The sequence below is a fragment of the Carcharhinus amblyrhynchos genome, chromosome 14 (assembly GCF_965287045.1).
Source record: "Carcharhinus amblyrhynchos chromosome 14, sCarAmb.v2.hapA, whole genome shotgun sequence".
NCBI lineage: Eukaryota > Metazoa > Chordata > Chondrichthyes > Carcharhiniformes > Carcharhinidae > Carcharhinus > Carcharhinus amblyrhynchos.
Window position 1 is genome coordinate 1853188 of NC_137337.1, and position 11970 is coordinate 1865157.

The 11970-nt window shown below is 43.5% G+C and overlaps 1 protein-coding gene across 3 annotated transcripts in view; it reads left to right on the forward strand.

Annotated features, from left to right (window-relative positions):
• atg2b (autophagy related 2B) overlaps positions 1-11970 on the forward strand; it is an 81093-nt gene that overhangs the window by 46638 nt on the left and 22485 nt on the right. For all 3 annotated transcript variants that reach the window (XM_080202148.1, XM_080202149.1, XM_080202150.1), the window contains 6 exons: positions 4839-4945; positions 7190-7282; positions 7369-7439; positions 7889-7965; positions 8054-8224; positions 11234-11384. In XM_080202148.1, the coding sequence (XP_080058274.1) occupies positions 4839-4945; positions 7190-7282; positions 7369-7439; positions 7889-7965; positions 8054-8224; positions 11234-11384 (670 nt within the window). The remainder of the gene's footprint in view (positions 1-4838; positions 4946-7189; positions 7283-7368; positions 7440-7888; positions 7966-8053; positions 8225-11233; positions 11385-11970) is intronic.

An 11970-nucleotide genomic window follows, 5' to 3' on the forward strand; every position in this document is an offset into this window, starting at 1 on the left:
GTTTCCGAGCCTCCAGACTTGCATTGTTTCCTTCGGTGTTGATAATCAACAATGAAAACCTGGCAAACAGTAAATCTTTTATTGCATAGTGCTGAGATTTTCTTCTTGTTTCGGTGCAGAAGAAATATGAACTGTTTCTTGACTTTTTTTCAAAGGTCAATTTGACTTTTTAAAAATAAAGCAATTAGCAAACAGAATAAAGCCCCACAGCCTGTGTTCCCTTCGAGTTGAACAAACCAGCAAGTTCCCTGCAGGCTGCACACGAGTCAGCACCTGGGTTACTGCACACGTTCAGCTGTGCAAGAAAAATATGAATTTAAATGAATTGGATGCACACCATGTGTAAAACAAGTTAGAGAATACATTGCTTCCAGCTCACCAACCAACTCCCTTACTCTGTATGCCCTGATCCCTGAACTATGTGATTGGTGAATCATTCTTTCAGTTCTTTACATAGCTCCCCAGTTGGCAGCTCTTTAAGTCCCTGATCACAGCCTGACAAACAGACTCCAAATTAGCAATGCAAAAAATGCCCTGAATCACAGGCCATTATAAATTCAGCTTTTCAGTTAAATATAAATTACAACAGAATCAATTTCTGTTGCAATGTTAAAAATAATTATTTTTTTAAACTTATTAACCTAGTCACTGCAGCCACTCATCTTGTACTGTGTTTCAGGCAGTGATTTATTGTAATCTGAGTGGCCTGCCTAAAAGGGTGATGGAAGCAGATTCGGAAGTAAATTTGATGTGGAATTAAATGAAGGGAAAATTCACAGGGATTCTCTTTCTAAGATTGAATTTTATTCTGTTTCCTCCTTTACTCCCTAGTTCGAGCACAGTACTGAAAAGCTAATTTTTCATTACACCCTTCCACTTTCATTTGAGGTTTTTCCCTACGCAAAATATTCTGCATGGCTGAATGCACCCAGTCTGTTATAGAGATTCAGTGCTCTGGATGTAGCTGAGGCGCCGTGCCTGTGAGGGAAGAGGCAATGTGTCCTGTACATGGTGTACTTTTATTTTCAGGCTTTTGGTCTCACTCCAACGTTTGTTACTTTCCTTCTTCAAAGTTTCCCTTAAATAAGGCCTTGATCTCCGTAAGTCTGTCCTCCACCATTCCAAACCTCATGATCAAAGATCACACAATCCACTCAAGAACATAAGCAAATATATCTGCTGTTTCTTTCATTAATTTCACTGATTTATAAAAAGTTCCTGATAGTGTCATAGAGTCGTACAACTTGGAGAAGGTCCTTCGGCCCACCGAGGTTGCATTGACAATAACTACTACTAAAGTCACGCTAATCCCATTTTCCACTGCTTCTCCCATATTTGAGTGTTATAGTATTTCAAGTGTTCATCCAAATACTTTTTAAAGATTGTAAGGTTTCCAGCCTCCACTACCTTTCCAGGCAGTGCATTTTAGATTCCCACCGTCGGTTGAGTGTAAAAGGTTTTCCTCAAATCCCCTCTGAATTTCCTGCCCCATACCTAAAATTATGCTCCCTCGTGATTGACCCCTCAACCAAGGGGAACAGCAGCTTTCTAGTCACCCTGTCCATACCCCTCATAATCTTTACACCTCAATCACGTCCCCCTCAGCCTTCTCTGCTCTAAAGAAAACAATCCAAGCCTATCTAGTCTCTCCTTATAGCTCAAATGCTCCATCCCAGGTAGCATCTTGGTGAACCTCCTCTCTACCCCTTCTCGTGCAATTACATCCTTCCAATAGTGAGGTGACCAGAACTGCGCACAGTGCTCCAGCTGTGGCCTAACCAACATTCTGTGAACCTCCAACATAAGCTCTTTGCTGTTATATGCTATGTCGTGACTGATAAAAGCAAGTGTCCCATATGCGTTCTTAACTACCCTATTGACCTGCTCTGCTGCATTCAGGGATCTGTGAATAATTACCTCAAGATCCATCTGCTCCAGTGAGCTTCCTAATGTCCTACCATTCATTAAATACTCTTTTTTTATTTCTTCCAAAGTGCATCACCTCACACTTATCAGGGTTAAAAGCATCTGTCACTGCTCTGCCCTTGAACCATCCATTTATAACTTCCTGTAACCTACAACCTCCTTTTCCACTATTAACCACCCTTCCATTCTCTTGGTGTCATCTGCAAACTTGCTTATCATTCCCCCCACATGATCCATCTATATCATTTATGTACCTAAACAATAAGAGAATTCCTTATTTTAGAAATAGTACATGAAATTTGCATTTCCCTTAATTTATCAAAATATAGAAGTAAGAAGAAAGCAAGAAGAGACCTAGGAGGGCTAAAAAGGGCAATGAAACATCATTGGTTTTGTGGGATTAAGGAGAATCACAAGCTTTTTTATGCCTGTATCCGAAGGGAAAGGGTAAGTCCTGTCAAGGACAGTGGAGGGAATGTGTGTGTGGAGCCAGATGAGGTGGGTGAAGTCCTTAACGAGTACTTTGCATCAATATTCACAAAGGAGAAGGATGAGGGAGATGGTAAATGTAGAAAGAAGGATGTTGACATTCTAGAACATGTTGAGATAAAAAGGAAGGAGATATTGGAAGTTTTGAAAAACATTAAGGCGGACAAGTCCTGAGGGCCAGATAAGGTCTATCCCAGGGTACTGAGAGGCAAGGGAAGAAATTGCTGAGACCTTGGCCAAAATTTTTGTATCCTCTTTAACCACGGGTGAGGTACCAGAGGGTTAGAGAGTAGCTAACATTGTTCTTCTGTTTAAGAAGGGCAGAAGAGACAATCCGGGAAATTACGGGCCTGTGAGCCTTACATCAGTGATGGGAAAATTATTGCAGCATATTCTTAGGGACAGGATGTACTCACATCTGGAAGAGAATAGGCTTATTAGCGAAAGGCAGCATGGCTTTGTAAGGCGAAGTTGTGTCCCACAAACTTGAATGAATTCTTCCAGGAAGTGACAAAAAAATTGACCAGGGCAGGGCAGTGGATGTTGTATACATGGATTTTAGTAAAGCCTTTGATAAAGTTCCACATGGCAGGCTGATACAGAAAGTAAAGTCATATGGGATCCAAGGTGAGCTGGTAAGATGGATACAAAACTGGTTTGTGCATAGAAAAAAGAATAGCAGTGGAAGGGCACTTCAGGTGGGCAAGGTACTTAGGAAGGCATGTAGCTTGCTGGCCTTCATCAGCCGGGGCATTGAGTATATATAGAACATAGAAAATTACAGCACAAACAGGCCCTTCGGCCCACAAGTTGCACCAATCATATCCCTACTTAACAGGCCTATCTATAACCCCTCAATCACATGTACTCATCCAGAAGTCTCTTAAAAGACCCCAGCGAGTTCGTCTCCACCACCACCAATGGCAGCCGATTCCACTCACCCACCACCCTCTGAGTGAAAAACTTACCCCTGACATCTCTGTACCTACTCCTCAGCACCTTAAACCTGTGTCCTCTCGTAGCGACCATTTCAGCCCTGGGAAATAACCTCCTAGAATCCACCCTATCTATTCCTCTCAACATCTTATAAACCTCTATCAGGTCGCCTCTCATCCTTCATCTCTCCAGGAAGAAGAGACCTCGCTCCCTCAACCTATCTTCATAAGGCATGCCACCCAATCCAGGCAACATCCTTGTAAATCTCCTCTGCGCCCTTTCAATAGCTTCCACATTCTTCTTGTGGTGAGGCGACCAGAACTGCGCACAGTAGTCCAAGTGGGGTCTGACAAGGGTCTTATAAAGTTGCAGCATTACCTCCCGACTCCTAAACTCAATCCCTCGATTAGTGAAGGCCTGAATTGGTATAGGAATTGGAAAATCATGTTGCAGCTGTAGAAAGCTGCATTTTTGAGTATTGTGTTCGATTTTGGTCGTCACACTATTGGAAGGATGTTGATGCATTGGAAAGGATGCAGAAGAGATTTACCAGGATGTTGCCTGGTTTGGAGAATATGGACTAAGAAGACAAGTTGAACAAACTTCAATTGTTTTTATTGGAGCATCAGAGAATGAGGTGGGGGGACCTGATAGAGGTTTACAAGATTATAACAGGCTTGGATAGAATGGATAGGCAGAGTCTTTTTTCCCAGGCTAGGGTCAATACTCAGGGACATAAGTTGGAAGTGAGAGGGGAAAAGTTTAAAAGAGATGTGAGGGATAACTTTACCACAGAGGGTGGTGAATGCCTGGAACTCGTTGCCAAAGGAGGTGGTGGAAGCCGATTCTCTAACAACGTTCAAGAGGCATCTGGATAGATACATGAATATGGAGATGCCGGCATTGGACTGGGGTAAACACAGTAAGAAGTCTGACAACTTAAACCTGGTGTTGTCAGACTTCTTACTGTAGATACATGAATAGGCAGGGAAGAGAGAGATATGGACAACATAGAGACTAGAAAATGTTAAATTAAAGAGGCATCTGTGTCGGCACAGACTTGGTGGATCAAAGGGCCTGTTCCTGTGCTGTTTTGTTCTTTGTAAACTCCTGCCTGTGCTAATGCTGTGCTCTGAGATGCCAAAAGTGAACAGAAGGAGCAGTTTAAGGTGATCTTGCTTTCTGGTAATGTACGTCTACGTCCCTAGGATGAGGAGGCTAAGATCAGGAACTCAGGAGAATAGAACTGCCCTCTCTCACTGTTGTAGCTTACAAAGCCTCATTCACTAGAAAACATCTTTAGCTCACATACCTAAGTAATTGAGATTGCATTAATTGTATTACAGGGCTGCAGAGCTAACAGATATGAGACTGTAAACTTGAGGTTGTGCTGTTAGTTTTGTGTTGCGACTATGCTAAATATCTGTCTAGTTCAGAGACTGTTTCATGGGCCTCCATTGAAGTAATTGCTCTCTGCCTCCCTGCAGATTGTCGATTTCCTGAATATTGCTGATGAGCCTGTGTTGGGATATGCTCACCCAGCAAATGCAACCACATTCCACCTACATCTCTGGAGCTGTGCCCTGGACTACAGGTGAATAATTCCTCAGCGCAAGATTCCTCTTCATTTCTTTTGTTGAATACATCATCAAAGTTATGTATGGCAAGACTTAATGCTGTATTGCGTTCAGTTTGTTCCCTGTACAGGCAACAGCTTCTTCAATGAATCTGTTTAGTTTGAATCTAGGTGTGCAAACCACTTCGTTTTGTTAAAACCCTCAAACCTAACATTGTTAGAACATTATTTATTTATTAGTGTCACAAGTGGATTTACATTAACACCGCAATGAAGTTATTGCAAAAATTCCCAAGTTGCCACACTCAGGCGCCTGTTTGGGTACACTAAGGGGGGCAATTTAGCATGGCCAATTTACCTAACCTGCACGTCTTTCGGACTGAGAAGAAATCAGAGCACCCAGAGGAAATCCACACAGACACGGAGAACGCGCGGACTCTGCACAAGTAGTGACCCAAGCTGGGAATCAAACCCGGGTCTCCTGGCGCTGTGAGGCAGCAGTGCTAATCACTGTGCCGCCTTGTCACCTGCAATTACGGAAAGGTTGAGTTGGAGCTGGGGATACTGACGGAGGGTATTAAAGGAGGTGGTTTGGAAATAGTGAATACGTTGGTTGTCATCTTCCAAAATTATGTAGATTCTGGAACAGTCCCGGCAGACTTGAAGATTGGCGAAGGTAACCATGCTTTTTTCAAAAAAGGAGGGAGAAAGCGGGGAATTACAGACTGGTTAGCCTTACATCAGTAGCAGGGAAAATGGCAGCCTGTTACAATGGAGGTGATAACAGGACACTTGAGATAATACCAGTGGGATTAGACAAAGTCAGCCTGGATTGTCAAATGGGAGACCAGGGTTTAATTCCCCAATTTGGAGCAGAGACCACTTTGGAAGATTTGTAAGACAACTCATTGGAGTTCGAATGTAGCTTGCTAATTGATTCCAAGTTCAAATTTTGTTTTTGATTGTTGCACAGTAAGCGTTTTTGAGCCACAAGACCCTACAGGAGTTTTGAGGGTGTAACTAGTAGAATAGATAAGGGGAAACCAGTGAATGGGGCATACCTGTTTTTCAGAAAATTTGATAAAGTCCCACATAAGAGGATAGTGTGCAGACCGAAAGTGCATGATATTGGGGATAATATATTGGCATGGATTGAGAATTGGTTAGCAAACAGGAAACAGTGTAGGAATAAATGGGCCTTTTTTGAGGTGGCAGGCGGTGACTAGTGGGGTTGCATAGGGATCAGAGCTTAGGCCCAAGCTATTTACAATGTACATTCATAATTTGGATGAGGGAATCAAATATAACATTTTCAGGTTTGCTGACAACACAACACCGATTGAGAATGTGAGTGATGAGGAGGATGTTAAGGAGGTTCAAGGGGTTTTAGACAAACTGAGTGAGAGCGGACAAATACGTGGCAGATGCAGTATAATGTGGATAAATGTGAAGTTATCCACTTCAGTTGGAGAAACAGAATGACAGAGTATTATTTTAAAAAGTGAAAGATTGGGAAATGTTGTTGTACAAAAGGACCTGGGTATCCTTCCATACCAATCACCAACAGCAAGCATGCAAGTACAGCTAGCAGTTAGAAAGGCAAATGGTATGTTGGCCTTCATTGCAAGAGAAATTTGAGCTCAGGAATAAGGATGGCTTCAGCATCTGGGCGGGCCTTGATGAGACCACACTTGGAGCATTGCATGCAGTTTTGGTTTCCTTATCTAAGAACGGATGTATACTTGCCATAGACGAAGTGCAGTGAAAATTCACCAGACTGATTTACTTGAACGGCAGGATTGTCATATAAGGAGAGATTGGGTCAACTGAGTCTGTATTTAGAAGTGTCAGAGAGAATCTAATTGAAGTGTGTAGAATTTTGACAGGGCTGGACAGACTGGACATGGGGCTGTTGTTTCCTTTGGCTGGGAGGAATAGAACAAGGGTCACCATCTCCAGATGCGAGAGAGGCCATTTCAATGAGAAGAAACTTCTTCACTGGGTTGCTGAAGGTGTCGAATTCTACCATGGAAGGCCGTGGAGACCAAGTCATGAATATATTTAAGAAGGAAATAGATTTCTAGACACTAAAGATATCAACAGATACAAGAAGGGCATGGGTGTGTGGCATTGAGATAAAGGATCGGCCATGATCTTACTGAATGGTGGAGAAGGTTTGAGGGGCCGAATGGCCTACTCCTGCTCCAATTCTCTCTGTTTCTGTGATGATACCTGAAATGTGTGTAATTGTTTGTATTCCAGGCCACTCTATCTACCAGTTCGAGCACTAGTGACTGTTGAAACCTTCACAATATCCAGTAACATTGTACTGGACAAATACTGTTCCACACTCAGGTACTGAGAGATCCCTTAAAGATTCTATAATCATTCTGTTCCAACCAAATAGCTATTTGCAATAAGTATTATCTTTCGTCCTCCAGAATTATTATCGATGATGCTGCATTGTACTTGTCTGAAAAATGTCATCAAGTTGCAGTAAATTTAAAGCAAGGTGAGATTTGTTTCTATATCGAGCATTGGAATGGTCAGTGCCCGCACACATTCAGTTATTAAAGGGAGGCAGTCCCAAGGGAATAGGGAACTAGAGAGGAGAGGGTCCCATGGGTGGTGATATTCAAGGAGGCTATATTCAGAAATTAAAATCTGGAAGATGCAGTATCCTCAAGAATTGGGCACTAAAGGCCAAGTGTCAACAGATTTTAGGGACCTAAGACTGGTGTGTCCCCAGAGCTTGAGATATCTCAGCGAAAGTCAGCAATCCCAGGAGAGGAGGGGAACCCTGTACCCCAGTGAGAGTCAGCACCTTCAGGAGAGGTTCTCCTACCACAGAAAATTAGATTCTTTTCATTGTTTGATTTTGACACAACAGAAATGTCAGTGAGTCATTGAAAAGGAGAAAATCTTTTGGTCAGGCTCACTTGTGTAAATTGTTTATTCCAGATTATGTGCAAGTCCTGGACATGGGGTTACTGGAATTTCGAATTACTGCGTCAAAGCCAACTGCAGAGGGAGAGTGGGTGAGGGAACCTTTATCCCTGTCAGTCTCTGTGTGTCAAGTTGTTCGTATCAATTGAGGCTTGCATTAAACTTCAATCTTGTGTCTAGTTTCAGCCCCGGTTTGAACTTCGTTGTTCTAGTGATGTCATCCATATCCGGACATGTTCTGATTCTTGTGCTGCCCTCATGAACCTTATACAATATGTGGCAAGTTATGGAGATCTACACCCACCCTGCAAATTCCAGCCTACTCCTGGAGCAACAGCGCAGAGGAATCAGGTAATCCAAAATTCCTCTGCACTGCTAGTGTTTTTAATTCTTCAAGCTTTCTAGGCACTGATATATATCTGTCTGTCTCAAGTTCTGAGGCAGCAGTGCCTGACATGGAATTGAGTCTGATGTTATTTTAAATTACATTTTTCATTTTATACAAAAAAAAACAAACTCTCAAAGGTGGGTACAGTATAGGAGGATCACTTTCAAACAAATACAAGAAGGAAAAGAGAGAGAGAAAGATTACCCACACAGTAGGTTTGGATTATTCATCATATCCAGTACCATACAAGTCACTAAAGGATATATGGTGGGTGGGGGGATACATATGGCTACAATAGAGTCACAATTGGCTCAGTTTTGAACAATTTTCACACCACACTTCGGCGTCCAACAACTGAAGCTTCCTCCATCCCCAGCTATAATGGGGCTGCCAGTTCTTCCCAGGATGTATAGTCTGTACAGTAACAGGAACTAATCAGATTCTATCACCCCAAAACTACTGAAATACAAAAATACATGAGCACCTAAGTTCTGGGGTGAGGTGATGAGGACTCATGGGACCCTACTCACTCGTTTGTTCGCCCATCGTCAGTGAGGACCACGGCACTATTAGTCATTTTGAGGCTGGTTGCGGTGTGTCCGAAGATGACTGATCAGGCCAATTCAGGCACGGAATGTCTTGGCACGTATTGGACAGACTTGTGTAGACACCGTAGTTGCTGCGCTCGTGGCTCTGGACTGTCACAGCTCGTGCTTAAGTTGTGCTTCCGCAATACACCTTGCTTTGTAAGCTTGACAGCCCTTGTGGATGAAGCGGTGCCAGGAAGGGCAGTTTTGTGCCAGCATTTCCCAGTGGCCATGTCTATGTCAAGCTGTGAGTGTGTCTTTGTCACGTTTCTTCTGCCCTCCATGCGAGTGTCTTCCAGCAGAGAGTTCCCCAGAAAGGAGCTACTTGGGTATGCGCTCGTCTGACATACGGATGACATGACCTGCCCACCAGGTCTGCGCTCTCATCAGCAGTGTGTGGACTGATGATAGACTTGCTCTAGAGAGAACTTCAGTGTCTGGTACTTTGTCTTGCCATCTGATGCGTAATATTTTGCGAAGACAAGTCATGTGGAAATGATTGAGCTGTCTTGCGTGCCTTCGATACACAGTCCACGTTTCACAGGCGTACAAGAGGGTAGTGAGTACCACGGCGCTGTGGACCTTGAGTTTTGTTGCTGGGCTGATTCCTCGATGTTCCCATACAGTGGAGCGCAGTCTACCAAAAGCAGAACTTGCCTTTTCTATTCTGCAGTTAACTTCTGTATCAATAGTCACTGCTTGGGAGAGGGTGCTGTCAAGATAAGTGAACTGGTCCACTGCCTGTAGTTTCTGCCCTTTGATTGTGATTATGGGTTCTGTGTACGGTGCATGAGGAGCAGGCTGGTGCATGATTTCGGTCTTTTTAATGTTGATGGTGAGTCCAAAGTTGTCACAAGCCGTGAAAATTTGTCCATACTGACTTGCATCTCTGGCTCTGAACCAGTATACAGGGCGCAGTCATCAGCAAAGAGGAAGTCTTTCAGAACAGTCTCTTTCACTTTGGTAATAGCTTGAAGTCTCCTCAGGTTGAAGAGCTTCCCATCCATTCTGTACTTGAGGCTGATTCCAGCGACAATGTCCTGGAAGGCATCATTCAGCATGGCAGGAAACATCATGCTGAACAGTGTGGGTGTGAGCGCACAGACCTGTTTGACACCATTGGTGACTGGGAATGCCTCAGAGGATTCTCCGCCATCCAGTACTCTGGCCATCATGGAACTGGCGTACCATCTGAATGAATTTGGGGGGGCAGCCAAATTTTGACATGATCCTCCACAGGCCTTGTCGGCTTACAGTATTGAAGGCTTTTGCGAGGTCAACAAAGGTTGTGTAGAGCTTGCAATTCTGCTGCTGACACTTCTGAAGTTGGTACGCAGCAAAAATCATGTCAGTAGTCCAAGACCTTTGCAGAAGCCCACTGTGACTCTGGACGCAGGCTCAGCTCCAGATGAGTGACCAGATGATTTAGCAGGACTCATGCAAGGGTTTTTCCTGTGATGGTGAGCAGCGAGATTCCTTGGTGGTTGTTGCATACTTGCCAGTTGCCCTTCCTCTTGTAGAGGTGTATGATGGAAGCATCTTTAAGTTCCTGAGGAATGGGTCCTTGCTTCCAAAAGGACTGGAACAATTCGGTGAGCTTCTCGATAAGTACAGGACCTGCAGCTTTACAGATCTGTCCGGGTATGGCATCTGCCCCTGGGACTTTGCCACTGATAGCTGGCTGACAGCTTTCGTGACTTTGGCTACTATCGGTGGGTCATCCATGGCGTTGTTGATATTGACCTGGGGAATTCTGTCTATTGCCTCGTCGTTAATATTTTAAGATCATTAGCATCAAAGCTCATGAAACGGCAGAAGCTTCCGTGCTTGCATCCTGTGCTTTCCCCCCCACCCAATAAGATCATGATTGATCTGACAACTGCAGATCTGCATTTCACTTATCCCCAATAACCAATCAGCTTGCTGACCAAGAATTGGGTTGCTGACACTTCTGCCTTAAAAATATTCAAAGATACTCTTCTCAGGAAGAATCTCAAAGATTCTCAACCTGCAACATTTACTTCATCACCATTTTAAAACAGTGGCCCCTAGTTTCAGATTCTCCCAAAAAAAGAAACATTCTCTCCACATCCACCCTGTCAAGACCCCTCAGGATCTTGTATGTTTCAGTCAAATCTCCTCTTGTATCCTCTGGAGCTCAGGAGCATAAGCCCAGCCTGTTCAACCTTTCCTTATAAGACAATCTGCCCATTCCAGGTATTAGTCTGAAACCTTTCTGAACTGCTTGCAATGCATTGACATCCTTAAATAATATGACCAATACTGTAGACGTATTCCAGATGTATTACTTTCCTACGTATTCCATTAGTTTTTTTAATGGCTTGTTATACCATGATGGATTGATTGTAAGCATTCTTCTTTTAGGCTGGGTCAGGTGATAGCGCTGCTTGCCGAAGCTCTGGCCTTGCTGAAGCTGAGCAGAAGCGTCTGCGAGACCTGATGATCGATGCTATGGAAGAGATGGACATCCTGCCATCTTCACCACCTGCCCCTTCAGACTCGCAGCAGTCAAATGGTGAGTGGGAAAATCAAGCAGGCATGGAGCTCCGAGCACTGTGAAATATGAAACATTTAAAAAAAAAATTGAAGCATGGCACATGAAATGACCCTTCTTTGGAGAGGAGAGAGATACAACAAGAAAGCAAGGAAAGGAGGTTGAATTTTAGATGTATTACCTCATTTCACTAAGGGAGAGATACTGGATTTAGCCTACAGATGGATGTCCTTTAAGAGGCTGCCTTAAACACACCTCTTCATCTTTCTTGTAACCTCCTCTAGCCTCCAAGTCCCCAAGATCTTCCCATTCCCCCAGTTCTGGCCTTTTCTCCATTCTCGATTTGACAAAATGTGCATTCAGCTGTCAAAGCCTTCAGCTTGGGAATTCCTTCCCTAACCCCCTCTACCTCCCTCTGAAAACCAACCTCTTTGATCATAATATTCTCTAATATTTCCTAATATAACTGTCAAGTTTTGTTTGATAACATTCCTTTGCAGCACCAAATTGCACTCTTTTAAGGATGCAATATGAATACAATATTATTGTAAAGACCTACTGTGATTGAGTAACTTTTGTGAAGACTCGCTGCTTGGTGTTTTATAAT